The sequence below is a fragment of the Pezoporus occidentalis genome, unplaced genomic scaffold, assembly GCF_034315485.1.
Source record: "Pezoporus occidentalis ecotype Australia unplaced genomic scaffold, CSIRO_AGI_Poc_V1 ctg77, whole genome shotgun sequence".
Classification (NCBI taxonomy): Eukaryota; Metazoa; Chordata; class Aves; order Psittaciformes; family Psittacidae; genus Pezoporus; species Pezoporus occidentalis.
In genome coordinates, this window is record NW_026916126.1 from 115,949 (window position 1) to 139,386 (window position 23,438).

Genomic DNA, 23,438 nt, shown 5'->3' on the forward strand with positions numbered 1-23,438 from the left:
ATATAATCTATTTTAGAAAAGGTCCTTTTTATTTGGATTTTAATTTGATTAGAGTTATATTCTTTGGAAGATTTCTCAGACATTTAGAGAGCTCTGCTAGCCATGCAATGCTCCAGCTCTGTTTCCTCAGCTCAGCAGAAGGCTGTGTACAATGTGCTGTGCACCTGAGGTGGATTGAGTACTGTACGTTGCATTGCTATCCTTTCTGAAATGGAACAGTGCCATCTCAAGCACCACATCACACATGTTTTAGCATGGATATTTCAGTGAGGAATCTGGGTCCTCCTGGGCACAATGATGGGGAAGTGGCCACGGAGGGTGGCTGTGAGGATTCATGCTGATGAACCAGGCACCCTCCTTTCCTGAGCTGGAAGAAGTCCAGAGGACTCCAGTCTAACAGGCTGTGAAAAACATGTGAGGAAACTGCGGTGTGGTAACAGTCCTCCACCAGTTCTCCCAGTTTAAACCTTCCAGTAAAGTTAGTGCAAGTGACTGCCTATAATCGTTTGAAGGAAAACAGCTCTATGGCTTGGAAGGGTGGCTGATACAGACTTCAAAGCAAGCTGGTAGCAGGTGCCCGTAGCTTCCAGGGGACTGCCCATGAGCAGCAGTTTTGAGTTCGGACCTGCTGCCTTTGATTTAAAGAAAAACAACATGAAAAAAAAAGGTGGAGAGGGTTCTCCCCAGTCCTGCCCCCTGAGGAAAAGAAAAAAAATCAAAGCAGCTGGTATTATTTGAATCCCTTAAGTGTCTATTCTGTGTGGATCACACACGAGTTATGGAGCATGAGGAAAGAGCTGTGGTTTACACTTGTGAATTTCCTTAGAATAGAAAACAGATTTCACACTTCAGATGAAATAACAAGATATACGAGTCTCTTCATAAAACTATCTTTGGATATGACGTCTGCGTGCTATGTGTGTCAGCACACAGATTAGTCTGTGTGAAACTGTGTTAGTGCATCACTACATAGACAGCAAATGGGAGAATGGTAAGTGGTAAATTAAGTACGTGATTACACTGAAGTTGCCACTGGATTATAATTTCTGGAAATCCAGAGGACCTGAAAAAATGGAAGTTGGTAGAAGTAAGCTCGAACTAAATGCACAAAATGAAGCATGTCCTGGAATGTCTAACATCACCCCTCCCCTCCAGAAAGTCAGATCCTAGAAGTTTAAAATTTATGCAGTTAGCATAAAAGAGCATCATTTAAGCTTTAAAGTGTTGTCTTTAAGAATTATTTACAGCACAAAGGCCGGATTTATGCCTGTTTTCCAAGCGTGTGTTTCCAGACAGCATCTTTATGAACTGAAGGAACAAGAGTTGAAGAGAAGCCAACTTTTGTTCTTGCTTTATTAGGTCTGATTTATAGCCTAAAAAGTGCCCAAGTGATGTAACGTGGCTGTTAAAGAGACTGATATTCCAAAAAGAAGGGTTTTTTGATGGACAGTGAGTACCATAATAGTTAAAAGTTTGTGTTTCACTATCAGAAGCTCTGGTGGTAGCTGCTAAGAAATGTCCTACCTGAGGTGCCCAAACATCCCATTGCCATATAGACAAACCACATGTTTGACATCGATCCTCTAATTCACATCCACATTAATAACTGGAGGAAGTGGTATAAATTTACCACTTGCTTAAATTCAAGTCTGCAAAAGACAGGAGTCACAGATACCCCTTCTTTCCGCTGGCCAGGGATTCTGGGCACAACATCGTGCATCCTCTCAGGGCTGCATGCTGCTGTACCCATCTGACAGAGAAGCTGGAGTGAGATAAAACAATTTGGCTTCCCTCCACCTCCACCTTGCAGTGAGGCTGGTCTGGTGGGTGATGTTCAGAGCACATCAAACCCAGGCCTTGTGGGATTTGCCCCACTAGGAGATGTAGTAGCTGACCGCATTCAGAAACTTAGGCAAAGGCCATCGTGCTGCACCTCTGCAGACAGCAGCTGACTGCTGGCTGTACTGGCTCAGGAGGCAGGAAACCTGCCCACCATGCCTTCCCCAGGCTGAGGTCTGCCATATAGCCAGGGAAGACCCTGATGGGTAGGATGGAGGCTGTTACGGACCCAAGGAATGAGGAATTTTCCATTCTTCTGTTACAAACACAAGGAGTTAAAGTTTCTTTGTGCCCTTGGCATAGGGGCTGGGGCTCTGCTGTTGCTGTTATGGCAGGGTTAATTTCTTGGGAGAAGTGGGATGTGGCTTTGAACCTCCCTGGGCTGAAGAGAACAGGTCTTCCTTTTCCTGTGTGGCCTGATGTGTGCAGCTGAGTGAAATGGGAAAGTCGGTCCTGTGGCTGAAAAGAGAAGAGTGAGTTCATTCCTGGTTTTGAAAGGCCTGAGTTTCCTCTTTAACTCCAGCAGAAGAACATAGACAACTCCAGACCTGGGCAACTCTGCACACCAGTTAAAGCCACAGCCTGCCTTGAACTTAACTTCAAGCCATCCAGCAAGTGTTTTCCTTTTGTATTTGCCAGCACTTTGTCTCACCTGGTTTGGCAGCTGCCTCCTGGGGACCCTTCTCTAGCACACCACCCATGGCAAGAGGGATGCACAGAGCTCTGACTGTGCAGTCCTCACTCCGTATGCTCCCGGTGCCTGCACTCTTGCAGCAAGTTAAATTTGTTAGGGTGCCCCACATCAATGACAATGGCTGTGGTTTTGTAGGGTGCAGATGTAGATCAGAACAGCTACACACATCTAGGAGAACGTTTGTGATTTTTTTATGTTTATTTTGAAATAATTTCCGAAATTCATTTTAATCCTGGTAACACGGTATTTATTAATGAGCCTGAGCTTAAAGTATTTGTTGAAGGTCAGATTGTTGCCTGGTACAAATTTGTGTTGCACTGTTAAAAGCAGCACATCTATGTCTATTATCAACATCTGAAATACCCAGTTTGGAAACTTGGGCAGGAGAGTGACAATTAGAGTGTTATTAAAAAAAATAAAAGAAACTTAAAAAGTGAGAAGGAGCCAGTGAGGGCTGTGCAGCAGTGCACGAAGTCTGTACAAAGCACCTCTGCAGCATTTCTGTTCATTGAAGGAGAAATTGAGAGCTGCAGTAGATTACTGAGTGCTCACATTTGCCTCTGGAAGTTCTTTTTGCTCCTGCAAATCACAAGACGCTCTGTGAAAAAGACATCAAAATGTATCAGTGAAGTATATGAAGTTGTAATGGGTCTTGGACTAATTACGTAGCCAATTATATTAAGATGTTGCAGTATTCATCTTCCTTAAATGTGATTTGCTAAAAATATTCCCATAGGGCACCGATATTTCATAGTAATATTGATTGGCACTGATATTTCATAGCATTTCATTACTTTAGCATAAGATGAAGTTCCCAGGTTAAGTAATTTACTGTTAATGAAAACACCACTCGGTATATACGGCTTGAAAATCCATTGTTAATTAACAGCATTCAATTCTTAATTTTCTTTTTACCAGTTCAGTTGAAATCATTGACACAAAATACATTGTTAAACTGCTTAATCAATCATTGTAGAAAAATAGAGGTGTTTGATAGGGACATTCTAGTACAAAGTTTACGTGAAGCTTCCCCTTTGAAAGCTTTGGAGGCTTCTATTTTGTTTTAAAGCTTATGTTACAAAAATGAGATTTCATAAACTTTACAGTCCTTACTACATTAATACCAAAGACAATAAAATACAGGGAGGGGGGGGGAGAGAGAAAGAGACAAACACACACACACCTTAAGCTTTAAGTGCCCTATTCACAAAATTATAGCTTACACATGCACATGCCCCAGTGGCGGAAAGTCTGGTTTTTGTGCTAAAGGACACAAAAAAGGTTTAATTAGGGCCCTGAGCTGCTGTTTTAATTAACACAAACTTTTGTTAAACTGCAGCAATGAATCATAGAGTGGCCCAGTAAATTACAAGAGCGAAAAGCAGGTTTATCCTCAGAGGAATGCTTTGCTCTCAGCTCATGCACCTTTTGCTAGGACTGACATGCGTGGGCTGCTGGTGGCTACCGATGCCGTGTTACCCCTGACCCCTCTGCTGTAAGGCTTCTGTCTTCCAGTGGAGCTGTGGAGACACCCTTTGTTAAAAACAGTACCCCTCATGGGTAGCCTTATGGGTGGACTGTGATGGATGAACTGGAACACCTGGCAGCTGCTGATGCTGGGGAAGAAGAATGAGCTTTGAAAGGTCTGTAGCCAGATGAGTGCTATCTCACAGATATTAAGTGTAAGTAACCTTTACCAAGTTAATGGAATCAGCCATCCTGGGTGGAGGGAACAAAAATCTATATTCTGCACCATTCCTTACATCGTGCTGCTTTGTGAAAGCCTTTTAGGGAAAATATCGAGCTGAAACCATCCAGCCTGATCTGCCAGTCCCTATTGTGCAAGCCTTTTCCCACAATCTACTCTGACTGCTTCAGCACGAAGCACAGCTAGAGGATCTGAAAGAAACTCCCACTGATAAGCCACACTCTGTGAAAATTAGAATGGGGCAGTTGTTTCCAGAAAAAAAGAAAGAAAAAGGAAAATAGGTGTGAATTTAATGTGAAAGCTGTATCACAGTGCAAATTTTCCACCTGCCCACCAAGTTTCTCCTGAGGTTATGTTGTTTTTTTGCTCTTCTATGTTAGCATAAACGTTTCTGTACAAAGATGCTTCGGATTCTCTTCAGTGTGTTCTTTCCTTCTGGAGTAGACAGATATAAAAAGAAAAACAAAATTAAGGCTGCTGCAGCTTCTCCTTTGCTGACAGAAATGCTCTTTGTGATGGGCCTAAGCGAAAGCCCACCGAAAGCAATGCTTTTTCAGCAGGTAGTATTTTATGCATGCTGGGCCTGACTTGAGCGGTCCTTAGCACTGGGCAATGCCACACTGTGTGAGCAGCCCCTTAGGGAGCATGTCCGTGGAACTGTGACTGTACACCTCAGCTCCCCGCTCGTGTGAATGTTGCTGTGTAAGCTATGCAAGTTATCACTGCCCTGTTAATTTTAAAGTTGTCAAATGTACAGGATTTACACTGATTTACAACAGCCAAGGAGCTAACTTAAGGTGAAGAAAGTCATTAGGGAACTACTCTCCTGAGCATGGGTGGCAGGAACCTTGTGTTTATCTGAGAAACCCTGTTGAGGCATGTACCAAGGGATGTCACACCATTTGTGACTCTTCAGGACTGGCCAAGCACCGGTGCTGCCGACAAATGAATTTCATTGATTTTGGCTTCAGATGAAACTCAGTTGTTTCGTTCGCAGCTGTGTAGCTAAAATCTACTTGCTAAGGTGCAACATTTGGTTTTCAATGGCTTGTGTTGTTCTGTGTAGCAAACTACTCTGCTGAAATCCCATAGTTAGGTGGGGAGAAGGGATTAGTTTCCCTAGATATTGCACATAAAGGATAATACCTCCACATGAAACATGCTCGCTATATTAAGAGTATATAAGAAATTCTGGTTTGCCATTGAGTTTGCCACAGCCTAAATTTTAGGTTGAACTGCCAAAAAAATAACCAGAAATGGTTTGCCTTATTTGTAAACATTTTCACAGTATATGAGTAATTTGTAATTACTAATAAATTATAAATTTATCTACCCTGCCCTCTCCCAGACCTATGGCTTTTTAGAGTCAGTGAAACGATCTGTTTGGCAAACGGTGAGGTACTCTAAATAGCTGCCAGTCTGGTACACTGAAGAAAATGTCATGCACTAGGAGAGCCATAGATAGGGGAAAAAAGTCAATGTTACACTCCAAATATTTGAAGAGAAATGCCTACTTGATTGGTAGTTAGTTTTTGCATCCCAATACTTCTAGAAGTCTGTTTCTAAACCTACATTAATTACACATCTGTGTACATTATTTAGAAGTTCTTTACTACAGTACTTTTGTACATGCTGTGTTTATTACTAAATGTAAAGAGAAAGTAATTACATAAGGCATATGTACAGTATTAGGTTGGGTTGCAGATCCTTCTGCTCACCTTCATCTTAAAGCTGCAAGGCCCATTTCATAGAGGCTTGTCACCAAGTTTAGGAAACTGTCCTGAAATGCATAAAAACTGGAACCAAGGCCCATTACTTTGATGAGCATTAACTAGTCTTTCCTTTTAAATCCCTTGTATATATTTCCATTGCTTTTGGGTTTTTTAGTTTTTGTTGGTGTGAATAAACCTGGATGTCTGAACACAGAGAGGTGCCGAGGAAGTCAGGAGTCATTACCAGGGTGGGGATTGAGATTCCACCATAAGTAATGGGTATTGCAGCTTTAACCCATGCCTTTGCTTAGTCTGTGAATCTCTTGTTTAAACTGGGCAGGTAGATATTTCACAACTTAAGTATTTATTTTCCCAGACTTCAGAATAACAAGGAAGAAAAAAGAAAAATAAAAGGCATGTTGGAGAAAGAAAAAGGGAGCAAAGAAGGAGAAGATAAAGGAGGTGGTGTGGCCTTTATGCTTCTGGTGGTTCTACACTTTGGACTCATTCTCCAAGTTGGCCACGTCACCGTTTCTTTCATTCTGTTCTTCTTGACTCTTTTCTTCCTCTTCAGTTTCCAGCTCAGCATGCTGGTCCAGCTTGCTGGAAACTGACCATGTCAGGGGTAGTTCTGCTCGGCTGGCCATCTCTGCCAGCTCTTTGGCACTGTAAACTGGTGTGTTGGTCTCATATGTTTCATGAAAACTGTTGTAGTCTACTTCATAAAATCCATCCTCCAGAGTGAGGACAGGGGTGAAACGGTAACCCCACAGGATCTCACTTGTAATGTATGAACTTCGAGCTTGGCAGGTCATTCCTGTAACAGAGAAGGAAGAAGTGCTGTAATAAGGTCCCACTGCTTTCCCAAATCTCTATTTTTTTCATATAGAAATAGAACTGTATATAAAGACGCACATGCCAGAAAAGAATTAGGTTTGACATCATATAAGGTTGAGTTTAGAAAGCAGTTTTACAGTGTGTAACCTATTTGATGTTCTTTCCTTCTGTGCATGCACATAATCACAAGTGGTGAGACTGTGACCAGAGGTTAACATTTCTTTATTAAATGCAGTTCTGCTTTCTGTATCTCACCAATGAGTAACTCACCCTCTGATGAGTCTCAGTTTATTGAGAGATCACGTAACTTGCACCCTGTCATCCATCAGCTCCCTGGCATGTAACAAACCCATGCTGCCACGTTCAGTGCTTGCCCAGGCTAACTGAGGAACTTATACAGAAGCTTTTCTCTACTGCAGCCAACCTATGAGCCTGTGATCCATGGGTTGACTTTGTTCCTCTAGAGGTTGCGCCTGTCTTTTAGTTATGCTGCTTGAAGATTTGGGCTAGTGGCCAATGCACAAACAGTGAAACTGCTGAAGGACATTGTGATAGTGTGTGGATTCAGATAAATAGGACTAACTTCTTTGGTATCTTCCTTCACAGCTCTGCTGGACCTCACTCTGGGAGCTGCTATAGGGCAAAAAGATCTGTAAGATGCTACCTTTTGTTAAGAGGCATAGGGATAGACAGGCAGTTTTTCCAAGCTCAGAATGTAGTCCAGAGTGTCCTCTGGGTGAAGAAACACCTGGCCATGACACAGACCTGGTACTTGAAGAATCTGTCCCATCTCAGTCAAACAACTCAGGGAAGCACTACAATCATAGAATTATAGAATGGTTTGGGTTGGAAAAGACCTTAAGCTCATCTAGTTCCAAGCCCCCTGCCATGGGCAGGGACATCTCACACTAAACCATCTCACCCAAGGCTCTGTCCAACCTGGCCTTGAACACTACCAGGGGTGGAGCATTTACCACTTACTTGGGCAACCCATTCCAGTGCCTCACCACCCTCACAGTAAAGAACTTCTTCCTTACATCCAATCCAAACCTCCCCTGTTTAAGTTTCAGCCCATTGCCCCTTATCCTATCACTACAGTCCCTAATGAAGAGTCCCTCCCCAGCATCCCTATAGGCCCCCTTCAGATACTGGAAGGCTGCTATGAGGTCTCCACGCAGCCTTCTCTTCTCCAGACTGAACAGTCCCAACTTTCTCAGCCTGTCTTCATACAGGAGGTGCTCTAGCCCCAGTATCATTCTCGTGGCCCCTATCCATTCTCTCCATGTACTCCCATTTTGCTGTCAGCATGTTTTTGCCTCTCAAATTCACTTCTCCTGACCCTTTTCCTAGTCTGCTGGGTGTCCCCTTTCACTTCTAAGCATTAAGGTAGCAGGAAACAGGTTAACCAAAGTGGTGAATGGAGCATCCCTGGCAGTGTTCAAGGCCAGGTTGGACAGAGCCTTGTGTGACATGGTTTAGTGCAAGGTGCCCCTGCCCATGGCAGGGGGGTTGGAACTAGATGATCTTAATGTCCTTTCCAACCCTAACTATTCTATGATTCTATGTGATGATTTTCCTTTAATTATTTGCACACAATTAGTTATGTATTACTAAGCAAACTTCAGCTGAACAGTAAATGTTGAGTACTTAGTAAATCGAGTTACGCAACCCCAGGACAAGCCTGCCACACATCACTTATTTAGAAGGTAATCATAGGCAATCAAAAAAAAAATGTTTAATTTGAGGGGCACAAATGGCAGTCTGTAGAAGTGCACATTGTTTCTCTGCACTGCTGGCATCATGGAAAGTCACACTGGGAGTCCCAGGAAGAGCAAACATTGATAGTTTCATGTCTCGGATATTTTTCAGGGCTGTGCAAACTGCTCTGGATAATTCTGCCCTCATTCTCTTGGGCTTCCTCTCCTAGCTCAGACAGCTTGCTTCTGGGTGAAAACCATTGTTTATTGGTACTCTGTCTTTTTCACTTATGACAATATGTTTAGAAAGACATTTACCAGCTTATACCATACTGCGGTACTTCAGCCCTTCTTCAGCTTTTCCCTCCACTCACTGCAGTGCCTCAGACCCTCTGGAGTGGTGACTGTCAGGGAAAGCTTAAGTATGAAAATTGCTGCACTGAACCTACCTGCCATAGCCAGGCAGAAATGCCACTGCACTCCTACTGTGCTCACTGATCTTAATTTCTCTTTCCTTATGCCTGGCAGAAATACTCAAGCCTTCATTTCTCTCAGGGTTGCAGGACAAGACATGTTCACATTTCAATTCTCAACTAATGCACAAATAGAAAGATTTTTTTCTGTTCCTATCACAGGTGGGAAGGACAGAAGGACATGAAACTGATGAAACTGTATGACAAAAATAATCTCTTGTGAGATTTCCTGTGTGATTTTTAGTCTAAAGGAGATCTTTTCCTTTGTTTTTTTTTCCCCCACAAAATGATGGAGGGAGAGGAACTTGGCATCGTACAGAGCACTATAGATATGAGAAACACACTAGTTGTGTGGCAGCTTTCCCAAAGGGAGATTTGCTTTTCACACCATTCTTCTGCACAGACCCAGCAGTTTGGGTGCAGTACTTGGTAGGATCTTCCCACCCTGGCAGAGGGGCACCAGTGGTCTGGGAAGCAGAGAGGGCCAGCAGCAGCCAGTGTGGCCATGTCCTCTCTGCTGTCTCAGGCACTTCCATGGGCTGGTGTCCGACCAGCTCCTTTGCTGCTCCTCGGTGCTGCATGAAGACCAGTGACCCTGGATGTGTTTCCCCAAAGGAATGTGCCATTCCTAAGAGTCATGCTCCTCTAATCCCTCGCTCTGCTGCTGAAATTCAACTTCAAAGTGAGTGGAAAATTTGGAATTTTCATTTCAAGGGCAACTATATTAATTAAATAAATAAAGAAAATAAAGTTGAGGCCTCTTTGAAGCAGTATTGCTTTCCTGTGCTCAGACCAAGTACCCAGGGATCCTGCTGCTTTGGTTGGGAAAAATTTGTTTGACTGGTGGGAAAAAGCAGGGCGATTTTCTGCAGAAGTCAAGAAGATTAATTGAATTACGTTAGACTTAGAGCTCATTAAAAACAAACCCTCATCTGAAATCTTGACCTGTCTCCGTTTTTAATTTAGTCTCCCATTCAGGAATGATTTAATACCCATTTCTTTTCCACAGCCAGATGAAATACTTTCAGAGCTAGAATAAAAGAGTTAGGATTTTTCAAGCAAGAAAGTTGATCAAGAGAAAGATCTTAGCTGGAGAGGGATGTGTGTATGACAGAGACCTTATATGCTCTCTAAAGGCTTGAGTAAGCTAATACAGAAAGAATGTGTAAGTGGATCACAAGGATTCCAGATTAAAATGTGCCACAGTTGTGCAGACCCTTGAAGTGATTGTCACTGTGCCTGCGCGGCTCTGGAAGCAAAGCAGATTAATTTCTGCATTTCTGCATGGGGCGGCTTTACCAGCCCCTGCCTGTGCTGGCTCAGACATCCTTCAGCTCCTCAAACATCAGATCTTCTCTGCATTTAAGCTCTTGCTATTGTTTGTATGTTATTGTTTAATATATTATTGCCTAATTTACATGTTTCATTGTATTCTATGGTTTTAATTGTCCTGTAAAAGGAAATGTGACTTTTTTTTATTCCCTGTAAGTTCTGGACATGCTTTTGGTTGACAGGGGAGGCTGCATCTTCAGTGAAGACATTTTAGGCTTTAGGTTTTCAAACACTGCGCGATTTATTCAGTGATTGTGTGGTTTACATGTAGCCACAGATCTGTTACACAATGGCTGTAAAAATGATTGCGGTTTGACATTTTGACTAGTGTCTCATTTTAATTGGATCCCTTCAGGGCAGAGGAGAGCCGGGGAGCCTTTGGAGCTACTTAGCTCAGCATTAATTGGACCTTTTCAAAACAAGCTGAGAAATTAAGACACCCAAATAATTCATTCTACATTAATTAAAACTATAACTGGAAGGAGCAGGCAATCGGAGACGGAGCGTCGGACTCCGGCGGAAACCTCAAGGCTGCGATGGGCAGGGGGCCGGCGCAGCGGGTGGTGAGGGAGGAGCGTTCCCGCTGGGCAGGGCAGCTGCTTGCCCCTGCCCGTCCCCGCACGGCGGCTCTGCAGCTGCCGGCACCATCTGTCCCTGCTGCCTGGCGCGGTGGGGCGGCCGCGGCAGGGTGAGGTTGCAGGGCCATGGGGCTTGCGCTTGCACCTGTTCACCTTGCTGCGGGCTGTGTCTTAAACACTTCGCGAGGTGATGAGACCCCTTTGCTGCTGTCTCACTCCCTTAAACAAGAAGCGTTTTTAATGAGCGGTGATGAGCCTTTGTCTGTGTTGCAGCTTCCTGTTAGGTCTTAATGACAGCGTTGCTGTCTGGTTTGTGTTTGCACAGGCGAGGTAACCACGACTGAGTGTTGTGCAAATAGTTGATCGCTGGGCAAGTTACCTGAGTAATAAAATCAGTTGGCATCTTACTTCATTGTAGGTTGTTTTCTTATTATGTCTGATGTTCAGTTAGAGCTGTATGGGATCTACCCACACACTGTAAGAGTTGCCACTTCTCTGTGAAAGATACCCACTAAGGTAGGCACAGTTCCTATCGCTCCTTTGTTCCCATTCCTGGGTCAGAACTATGCAAGGCGAGTGGTAAACTGAATTTTGGTCCTTGTTATATCAAGAGAGGCAAACTAAATTATGGGCATTGCGTGAAGGAGGCTTTTGTTTTTAATTGAAGCAACCAAGCTAACCCGGCAACATTTTAGTTGTTTCGCTTTCAAATAGGAACAAAAAAGTTGCTGCTAACAGTGCTGGGATTAGCTGCATGTATCTCAAATCAGCAATTAGTTACTACTTTGGATAGTCTCATTACCATACAAACAGTGTAATTTAAACTTTAATTTATCATCTAAATGCTTATTATTCATATTCAACAGGTGAGGAGCTGAACTGCACAGAGACATGAGCAATGCTGCAGAGTGAAGAGTGGCTTGTGAGCAGGAGCCAGCATGCCAAGCCACTTTGTCTGCATGGAATTTGACACACAGCTGGGCTCCTGCTGCAAGGTGCCCGTGCTGGGGTGGGGACGCTGTAGAGGGCTTGGTCATATATCATAGAAACACAGAATGATTTGGGTTGAAGGGACCTTAAAGCCCATCCAGTTCCACCCCCCTGCCATGTGCAGGGACACCTTCCACTAGACCAGGTTGCTCCAAGCCCTGTCCAGCCTGACATCCATGACATTATATGATGTGTTTGTTTCAGCAATAAGTCAGGACCAGGCTCTGGTTCATGGTAACATGTGGGCTGTTCCTCTCCAGAGTGCAGGCTGCAGTGGCTCCCTCTGCCTGGCTGAAGGCATGGACACTATTTTGGTGTACCCCATCAGCAATTTTCCTTGCAGCTAGAGTGAAAGGTTTTATTGAGGTTAACATCTGCACCATGCAGCCTAAGAAAATGAGAGAATAATTCCCCTAAGCTGTTGCTGATAGGTGGGTAAGGTTACAACCCCACCTTTGACTGATGAGAGCTAGTATCAAAGTTGATGTCACCTCCAGATTCATTACTCTTGGAAAGTCGACCTGTGCAGTTATTTTGAGGTTACAACTTGTTCATGATGTCTACTGCTGTTTAGGCTTATGCTTTGCACTTACAGTGCTACAAGGGTTTGGTGTGGTGACCCAGAGTGACTTGATGCATTTTCTCACAGTGCACTTAATTTAAGATTTCATGGTAGCTTACACAATAATATGCTGCGTCATGCACTCTTACCATATATTATTTCACTTTGTGATGGGAGTCGTCAAAAATAAAATGCTGTTAAAAGTCAGGGGGGAAAGGGTACTTCAAAATCACAGCATCTAATACATATTTGGGCTGAAATACAGTGATTTTCAGTTCCACATCAGTCTACTGCAGATGACACAGTGACATCCTCATTCAGCTTTTATTTTACTAGAGGAAGTCTTCCTTATAACAGGACTTTTTATTTTCAAATTTCACTCGACAGGACTGCAAATGAAATTAAAGGGGCAAGAATTATGGCGCATTGCTGACTGCATCTCTTTGGCTGACAGCCGCGATGTCAGGCTGATTTTGAGGTTCAGCAATTTCCTTCTCACACTTCACAGAATCAGGCAGACAAAACTGAATGGGATATCTCATAAGAACACTGGTTTTCAATCACTGCATGGGAAATTTCCTTCACAGTTCAACCTGGAGTAAGACTTCAGCAGCAGGGGACCCAACTGCACACAGAAAACAGTGGTGTCTCCATTTCTGGGGTGAGTGGAGTTTCACTCATGTACAGAATTTGGTCTGGGGTGTCTAGCTGGGAGCTAAGATTTCCATATGCACGTGCGATGCTCCTATTATATTTCTTTCACACTGGCTGTATTCATAGCATCCTTTGCTAAGGTATCACTAAGGTAGAGGTTTTGATCTACTTCATCAAAAGGTTCATTTTTATCATCAGAATCTTTAAAACTCAAACCAAACATGTTGGAGATTCTATGGCCCTGGAGATTAATTCCTACAGCCTCTGTGTCAGTGCTCATGATGAAACTATTTTGCTGTAGGAATTATGAAGGGGGGGTGGGGTGGTGGTGGTGCTGACCTGTAGTGTTCAGGCTGACTTTTGTACTTTGCCTGAGGCGAGGGTGAGAAGGTGGGGGAATTTTATTTAAACACTGTGATGATGGTGCTAATACTGAGTTAATTAGATCAATGTGCACCTTGCACCTGAAACCTCAGTATAGGGCTCAGAAAAGCTGCAGTGACTTTTTAGGCTAGTTAAGTATCACAGAGCAGTACACGACAGGGCAGGGAGATGGTCTCTGCCAAGATGACCTTTTGGTCTCACATATTTGGTGCGAGATTTGTCAGTCTGCTATTTTTAGATGTTAAGAGGAATGAGAAAGCAATGTGTGCTATTAATAACAACCAAAAGGGTAGGAGTCAAGAGCTCCTGATTGACACCTTGGTTCTCCTGCAGACATTGTGTGGGCTTTGGCAAATTACTTTGCTTTGCTGGGTGTGTTTAACTGGCATGCCGCAAGGGATATGCTGGGATTTAAAGGCAGTAGATGTGCTTGCGGTACATCCTCTTCCTCGTTTAGACACTCACTGTCAAATTCGTACTAAACAATTCTCCCTGGTGTGAAAATTATTGCCTCAAAAAAGGGCAGAGATTTAGCACAAAATTTTCATAGTGCCACCAAGTTATTGTCAGAATCATCAGTTGTCATTGCTGGAAAATGATGCAAATACCGCAGAATCATAGATTGGTTAGGTTAGGAAGGGACCTTAAAGATCATTTGGTTCCAACACCCTGCTGTGGGCAGTGACACCTTTTACTAGTCTGGGTTGCTCCAAGCCTTGTCCAACCTGGCCTGGAACACTGCCAGGGATGGGGCAGCCACAACTCCTCTGTGCCAGTGTCTCATAATCCTCACAGTAAAGGATTAATTCCTAATACCTAATCTCAATCTATCCTTTTTCATTTTAAAGCCATTCCCTCTTGTCCTGTCACTACATGCCCTGACTCTGGTAAGATATTTTTCCCCTCCTTTTTGAATTTAGGTACATCTGACAAGAAATCAGGCAGGTTATTAGCCTTATTTGAGTAAAAATCCCATAAATACATATCTAAACTTTCACTCAGAGCTAGCAAAGGGGAATACCCTGGGGTTCTGATAACTTGATTCAGAACACACCTGGAAATTGGCTGCTTATCTCATGCTGAGAAATGTGAGGATTTTAATGTATCTTTGCTTCAGCATTCCTGGGAATCTGTGCATGACAGCCTCATGTTGTGGGTTGTGAACGGTGTGTGTGTCTTCTCCATGCCCCAGCTACATCAGAGCATTGCCACTCTAGGCTTTGGGGCAGCAACTGGAGAGAGGAATTTGTGTGTGAATGGAAGAGAAAGGGAGGGGAGACAGATGTTTTTGTCTTACGAGAATAGAAAGAACTAACTTTCACTGTTACTTTCTTTTTGTTTTGTTTTTCCCTTTTTAGTGTTAATACCGGTTCTTTTTTTTCTTTTTTTTTCTGTAAATGATTCCAGTGATTTGGTATTTCTTTTTTTGTATTTCTTATTTAATCAGACCAAGAAGCTGATCACTGTATTTGAAATTCTATAGCTTTGATCTAATTCCATCTGTGAATTCTGATCAGAGGTCTTTGTGGTAGCTGCTGTCTTCATCTTACAGCTGACGATGGGACCAGTGACAAGCTCCACATCAGAAAATGTAAGTTGCCATGGAGTGGGCTGGAGCAGCTGGCCTGACCACGAGCAGTGGTAATAAAATCATATCCCCCATGGAAGGAGGCATATATTATTAGGTCATATTTGCGTAACAGCGGATTATGCATGGGAAAATGAGCTGATGAGAAGCCATAATTTCAATCCAGTGAGACTTTCTGACACTCCAAAATCTACTTCTTTCTAAACAAGATGAAAACCAATAACAAGTATGGAAAAAATGGAATTGCTATTAAGTTAAATTCTAAATGAAGTTTTAACTTGGATTGGTCAAAGCATCTGTTTTCAGTCTGACTTCTTCAACTGTGATATCCTGTGCAATGCAGCATCTAAATTAGTAAAAGATGGCCATGTTTTAGTCTTTTTTCCAAAATATTTGAAAAAATGCACATTCCCCCTATGCCTGAAGATTTCAAAGCCAGCAAAATTATATTTTCCAGTGGAAAAATGCTGAGTTATAAATGTTTGATTTACTCGGTTCATATTTCTCCTATCAGGAATTAAATATACTTGAGTATTTTTGTGTCTAATTTCTTGCTTTTTAAGTGCATGTAGCTTAGTCTGAGAAATGGTACACGATAAGGCAGAAAAGCTTGACTGGTTCAATCTCAAATGTGCTGCCGTGTTTTGCTAACAGTACTACATATACTCTCAATAAACAGCTTCTCAAAGATATTGTACAATTACTATTCAGCCAGCAGTTAACCTTCATTTAGCCTTACATTCAGGCCATGCCCAGCACATCAAGCTGCCTGATGTGGATGAATTTTAATCATTTTTTTTCAGCTGCACTTTTTCAGTTGGATGATGATTACATTCTTCTGTCGACTAAACCTGTGAAATTTGATACATCAAATAACACCGTATCTGACAGAGAGAGAAGCTTGTTTCAGAATTGGCACTTGGAGCCCTTGGAAACGGGAAACCCAATTCAGTGAAACTGGAACATGAAGTACCAGGATTTTGTACCCTACTCTGTGTCTGACTGTTGGGCTACATTTATAGATCCGGTGGTTTCTCAAACGTTGAATCAGCACACACAAGTGCTGTATTTTTCCTAACAGGTATCCACCACAGGAGGATATAGGGGAATTTTGTCTACAAGAAGCTGCAGTACATGGTTTTATCTGTGATGGCTCTGCTTTCAGAATGCTGCAGGCTTGTCCTAACCTCTTAAAAATACATTGCTGTTAATCTGTGGGCTTCCTCCTGAATTCTGGCCTGCAGATGGGATGACTTCCTCTGGTGTGCAGGCAGTCTGCTCTGCAATTTCCTCCTAAATGGCTGGGAGCAGGCAGCGGGCTTCAGCTGAGCCGCCTGCTGCTGCCTCACTGGAGAAAGGTCTTGGCAGGACTCTTCACTAGATAGTACAACCTGACCCACCAGAGCAGAGGTAAGACATGGAGCAGAGGGGATCCTCAGTGGCAAGGCGTGTGAAGACCCCTGGGAGTACCTCAGGGCTAACAGTGCCGTTTATGATTTTGGACCTCTTGAACTGTCCTGCTAGCTTGCTTCCTTAACAGAGAGGATGTCAAGCCAGCAAGAATCACAGCCCTTGCAGGAGTTTATGTTGGCTCATAAGCAACATCTTTAATTCTTATACCAGAGAAGCTCAGGAAATACATAGTTTACATAAATACTTCAGTTTAGTTATCTCAGCCTTGAAAGCACTTTGGGCTCAATCTGTTTTATGGTCTCTCCAGTCACTAGGTTCACTGCTGCTGGGGAAAAACATCTCAGAAAAGCGCCATGAGAAGAGAGGATGGGGGACCCCCAGCCACACACTGGTGGCCAGCGATACAGGTCCCCTGCCCTTTCCCGCACCTTTTGTGAATGGGTGGAGGTCCCCAGGAAGACTTAGTTTTAGATAAAAGAGGGTGAAGAAGGAGCTGCTTGAGCTGCTGCATTACCCATCTTGGTGAATAAACCAGTAGAAGAGCTTCTGTTCTTCCCTGTTCAGCATAAACCCATAAAAAGGTCTAAATGAGATCAGTATCTCAAAAGCAGGTTCCTCTCTCTGCGCTCCTTGCTGGGGAGGCAGGAGATGGGAATGGGACAGGTACAGATTACAGGCAGGAAATGAAGAAAATAAAATGCACCCTCTAACACTTCCAAGCTTCACAGTTTGATAAAGCACTATGTCTTTTTGAAAACTCCACCTTTGATACGCAGTTTAGATGGGAACTGCTTCTTCTCCGAGGTGTTCAGGCTACATTGCAAGACACAACTGATCAGATGCACCTACAGCAAGCTTCCCAGGAAGGTATTAGTAGAACTGGATGCTTTGCAGGTTGCTTGCTCAACTGTTGAGAATACAGACCCTAAATGAACTTGGCCTTCAAAAGCTGCAAAGACATTGTTTATGTGAGAGCTCTTCCAAGATGTGGTCCTCTAAGACGCATGCACAGAGAACCAATCTTTTCTGGAGAAACACAAATGACTGCTATATTGGCTCCATTCTACATAATGCACAGCATAGGCAAGCTTCTTGAGGAACATGTATTTAGCACACAGTCATGGCTGGGGCTGAGACTAGAACACAGCATGTTTGGGCACTGCTGAAATCCCACATCAGCATTAAAGCCAAGGGGTAGCTGGGGGAAAAACCCCTTTAGTCAGAATGGTGCTTGCTGTGAAAGAAGCATTTTCTGTAACAGCTTGTACCTGCTGCACACTTGTGCTGTCATGACAGTGAGAGAAACATTTAATTAAAATAGATGTGTGATCTATTTCACCTCTTGCTGTGCAGGCTTCTTAAACATGTAATTCCAGTCTGCATGTTTGGATGGCTTTTGTTTCTCTTCTTAAAATGCTACTTACAAAGAGAACAGAACACCCAAGGTTTGCTCTATTCTGAACTTTACCGACTTGGAGCTCTTTATAAAAATGTCACATTTTACTGCGGAAATGTGTGTGAACCCAGGACTGAAGACAAACCAGTGTGACATGCAGCATGGCATGGTGTAAAATTCAGGAAATAAGGACGTTCGCTAGCTTTTTGACAACAAAATCAATGACTCACCCACAAAGCATTCTGGTGGTTGTTTCTAGGTTTGTGGCTAATGGCATTGCTGAAGCCTGCTTTAGTTGTGAAATCAGAGGAGGAGATGAAAGAGAGTTCAGGATAAAACACTTGTTTCTGCCAGGCAGATGTTGGTGATGGTTGGAAATGCAACACAAATAAAGAGAAATCATGTTCTGTCCAAAATCACTTGGATTTTTTGTAAGCAACAAAACATTCCAGTGGGGTTGCCTGGGCAGTTTCATAAGGGTGCATCCTTTTAGGTAGGCTGGAAACCAAGATAAATGTGAGTAGGTGGTACTTGCTTTTAGAAGAGACAACTTGTAGAAATATTTCTTTCTAAAGACATCTGAGTTTCAGAGATTCTATTTTTGATTTATATTTCACCCAAATGAGTACCAAAAGGACTGATGTAGAGGCACTCCATGTTTTTCAGAAGAAAGCTCTAAATCCTGATGAATTTAGCTACTATTTGAGAAGGCTAGCTACTATCACACATCAGCCTACCAAAAGCAGCTAAGCATGGGGATGTGTGAGAGCTGGATTGCTTCAGCTCTGTAGCACTGGCTAATAACAGAACAGCTGCTTTCTTGTTCTTTAACCAAGCAAACAAGGAAACATCCTTTTCTCTGGGCATTTTCGACAAAGTTCAGCTGCTTGAAGGTGCTGCTCTTTGGTGATGGTGGCTGAACCTGTGCTTAATTCAGCTGGCAGCTCCCTCTCTTCTCTCTGAAGGTTTAAGCACGGGCCTGCCTCTAGCCCCGTTCCCACTGCTGTGCCCTGCTGGCAATACAGCACTTGGCAGGTGGAGAAATTTCGCTCATATACTTTGAAGTATATGAGCAAAATTCCCTGGTTTTGGACATCTTCAGTGTAAGAGCTGAAGGGGCGCAGTGCTGTGGTCCTGACTGCAGGATCCCCACGCTGTACATGACCCAGAGCTAACTTACCTGCTCTGGGAGGAGGAGGAGAAATATCTGGGCTAGTTTTGTTAGCATTTCAAATTATGGGTTTTGATAGTAGACCTTACACCCTTTCATTATCTTAATGGGAGAGAGTTTAAGCAACCAAATATTTGTTCATGCTATGTAGTAGCTACTGTGATTGGTCAGCTCCTTTATAAAAATATTTTTAAGGGGAACTGTTAAACACACTAAGCTTAAAAACTAATCTGTCATAATAACAAACTTTTAATTAAAATTAAAATTAGGTTTATTGATTCAGATATTGCTATCTTTATCATAAGAATCAGCCAATCCCAGACTTCATGCAGCTCTGATTTTTGATGAACTTTTCCAGGCCTTCTAGCAGTTATGCAGACAAAATAATCTGCGCTGTTAAAATCCTCCCACTGAATAGCAAGTGGGTTTTGATTTTCTCCTTTTTTTTTTTATTCAGCTCATAGGATGAGACTTATTAAGTTGATGCTTTCAGGTTAATAATGTTGGCTATCTGACAACTTTAGCAGCATATTTTTGAAATGCAAGACTGAGCAAAAACTGCCTGCCTCAGGGAATGAGATGCAAAATATTTCACTTCTGAAACACTGTTTAATATTCAAGTTATGTCAAAATTTGTATCCATATTTTAGCTGCTTGGCATGCTGGCTGATAATAGGTGCTATTAATGTACCTGCTGGTAGATCAATGATCATTTTAGAAAAATTAGTACTTCACTTGGTTTTAACTGACTTTGGTTTTATTTGAGGTGGTGAGGAAGAAGCTGATTCTGATCTTTAGTTACTGCCTAGGATTTAGCAATGAGTCCAATAAAGGAGAATAGCAGCAGTAGAGCTGGGATTTTAGGAAAGCTTCAGTACTACTCTCCTGACATTTCTGTTCTAGGAAAAAACAGAAACAACACACTTCAAGCCCAAGCTTTTTAATTCTAGCACTTTCCTCAATGCCTGAATTTGGGGGGGGGGGGGGCAAGAAAACAGCAAAAAGCTCTTTTGCTCTCTTCCTTGTTCATGTGTTGTAAATATTTAAACTGTTTCTGGGAAGAGCATGACAATATGTGTCTGATTTTGCCATGAACATTTCCAACTAGTGATAGAGCAAAGAAATTCTGAGTTTCTTTGACAGTTGCACCTCATTTATGGAAGCAACAAAAGTCATTGGGACTTTTTAGCACCCCCAAATTCTCCTTAGTTTAACAATATTAAACTGGTAGAGAAAAATTGGTTGTTTTAGTAAGAAAAAAATGACGTACTTGAGAAAACGGGGCTATGTAGGAGAAAGCTACCTGAGAAAGAAAGAAGAGGGTGGTCACACTCAAAATTGCACAGTAAGGGTACTTGAGGCAGCACAGAGGAGTCTGAAACAAAATGTCTGGGCTTTCAAAACAAGAAGCACCTTGTATAGAAGCCTCCACAGTGTCAGCTTCTCCTGAGTAATTAATTTCTGTTCAACAGTGAGGATGGGTTTGGCGTTCAGCAAAGATGCTAAGTTTATTTGTCCTGCAACGCAAAGCGCTTGTTTGGCAAAGGGGTGTTTGCCTCAGGGTGTTGTAGCACCGGAGGAAAGCTGGCTGGGTACAGAGGACATGAGCTGCTCCTGTCCTCCCTGGCCGTGAGCACTTGAAGTGCTTTCAGCTTTACGGCTGTGGGTTGTTTCATTCCTCTCTTTCAGTCATGAGGTGGCACTCTTCCACCAGAAGAGATAGCTTACAGAGAGTTTGAAATGTGCAAATATCTCTAAGAAAAAAACAGCAATGCCTGGAAAATATTGTTGAGAAATTATTGCAACAATTATTTTTTAAATGTCTGGGCTGATCAGACGCCAGCAGGAACATAGTATTTGAAGGAGATACCTTGCTGACCTCCCTTTGAGATAGAGGTTAGCAGCTTACTTGGCTTTCTTTTGACTCCCATACACATTTGAGACATTTCTGGACACCAGCTGCAGGCTATATTCTTCTTCATGACAAGCACAATTACACAGTCTCTTTCTTGCAGCTTTTATTACTGCTGCCAGACCACTGCTAATTTTGAGCCCTTCGTTGGTACATGCTTTGTACAACGAGCACTTGGCAAAAACTAGACATCCTTCACTCTGATGGTATCCCACCTCTCAGATAATAAACTAGACCAAGCTTCCCATTTCAGAAGTGAACAGGGTTAAAAAAAACAAACCCTGGCATTTGTGGCCAAAGAGCTCTGTCTCTAACATTGCATATGAGTGTTTAATGTGAGGGTTTAAAAAAAATGTATGCCGTAGCAAATGTGCTAGATTCTACTCTCATCCAGCAGCAGTTCAAACCAGCAGCATCTTCCGTCAGGACATAGCTATTCCAGACTGTGGACCTGACTCAGATCTCCACAGTTTTACACCTCCATGGCATCCTTGCTAAGTCCCAAGCAATCTAGCAGATGTATACTTGTGAGGCAGAATCTTCCGTCTCCTGCTGTGCTCCTGAGGCACACTTAACCTCCAGGATGGGAAAGAGAAAGAAAACTTGACACGGCCTCTTTGAAACTTCACTGACCCCTTCTCTCCATGCTTCTGGTGAACCAGGCTTTGGTAGTAAGGGAGCTCAGAGATGGCTTTAAAGCTAGTCATACTTCCTTCAAATAGTGTAAGTCACAACACTTGAGAGGAATAATGCAGGAGTTTGGAGACGAGGCAGGCTGATGAAGGCAATGTGAGTTTGAGAGTAGCTCAAGAAAGTATCACAAGAATGCTGAATCCAGCCATCTCTGTGCCATGCAGTGAGTCCTTCTCTCTCCTCCCACCATGAGAAAAAATTTCCCTGGCTTCCAAATGAAATCCACTGCCACTGCCTGCCCACTGCCTGCACTTTGTATTTACTCCAGGAAGAGCTTTTTTAACCTGAGAGGTAAAGGAAGTAAAAATTCTGCACAAGGCACTTTATTATCTAGGCAAAACTGGGAGGTGCCTCTGGGACAGGTGGCAGATTGATAGGGCCACATTGGTTTCTTCCCCTTGATTCCTCAAAGAGCCCCTGAGGATCTGGGCCCTGATGTGAGTAAGTGTTCATCACCCCTCCAAGGCTGAACTCCTGCCTGGTTAATCTGAGATCTACATAGACAGAGGTATCTTGAAGAATAAGAACTCTTATTCTTCAAGGGAAGGAAAAAGGAGGAAAACCCTGCAATCATTTATTCCCAGCATGCATGTGAATACTGGAAATTAAGTGAAAGATGTACATGCACCTGAAAAAGCCCAAACCCTGACATTGCACATTGGTTTAAGAAGCAGCTACGGAGCTGCCACATGCTGGGTCCTGTGTCCATAGAGCATTAGATGCTGCTCATTTGGTATAACCTGGATTATTTGCTTCTTGTGTTTCCTATCAATTTTTAAATTACATTTTATTCTGATTTTACTGGAAATGGAGGTCAATATAAATACAATAATGCAAGTGCAGAATGTATTATGCCAATACATCTGCATCAAAACCCAGAATCACAGTGGGGAATGAATTACTGAGGCTCAGAAAGGATAGTATAAGTAATGTTTGGGTCTTATTTCCTGTGACTTTTTATATGAAAGTCTCAAAGGAAAGGAAATAGTATCATTTTTGTTTTTCCAATGGGGAAATTAAGGCAGATAATAGTGATTTACCCTAAGGCCTTGTAGAACATGCGTAGCAAAGTAAGGTGAGGATACATACATTTTGATAGTAATTTAAGCCATACTGTCTGTCTGCTGTCCTTTGACATAAACCAGGAGGATTTTCTGGCCTAAAGCAATGATTCAGTTTTCATGGAGTGCTAAAGTTTCAGAAGAGCATTTTTTTCAGGTCCTGTTGTTTCAACACAAGGCAAACTTCTGCTTATTACCAGGATCTGAGCAGAGCTCAAAATCGTTCATAAGATCAATTCTCTCCTTTGCTTTAACCAGCGCAGGGTATGGATGACAAAACTGGAGAGCTTGTTTTGGGAACAGAAGGTGGATGAGGTAAATAATGCCATAGAATGTGAACGTGTTTTCCTGGAGTCACAATTGTTCTTCCTCAGCCTTTTCCTGTTCTCTGTGCAGTGGAGATCTTCTCTTCTTTTGATCATGATTGAAAAATTTCTACTATCAAAATAATGGAGATTTTGCCTGCTGGTTCTGTGATGACATGAGGCTGTGACATGCTCAGATGTACGAACACATACAGATAAAATGTACAACGATACCGAAGTCCGTGATTTTGTGGTTCTCCTATACCCAGAATAGCAAAGCTTTGATGTGTGAGCCTTGGAAATCCTCAGTCCCTTCGAATACTTAATGGCATAAGTTGATTATCATCAAATGGAAATTACTTCTGCTGTATGATGGGAGGAGAAGAAAATTTAACTGGCAGCAGTGAGAAGACAATTAACAAACTTCAGAGAAGCACTG

General features: G+C 42.7%; 1 protein-coding gene across 4 annotated transcripts in view; it reads right to left on the bottom strand.

Annotated features, from left to right (window-relative positions):
• Positions 1-3,391: 3,391 nt before the first annotated feature.
• The window catches only part of KCNJ6 (potassium inwardly rectifying channel subfamily J member 6), a 175,245-nt gene continuing 155,198 nt past the window's right edge, over positions 3,392-23,438 (bottom strand). For all 4 annotated transcript variants that reach the window (XM_062602466.1, XM_062602463.1, XM_062602464.1 and 1 more), the window contains one exon: positions 3,392-6,770. In XM_062602466.1, the coding sequence (XP_062458450.1) occupies positions 6,445-6,770 (326 nt within the window). In that variant the 3' untranslated portion in view covers positions 3,392-6,444. The remainder of the gene's footprint in view (positions 6,771-23,438) is intronic.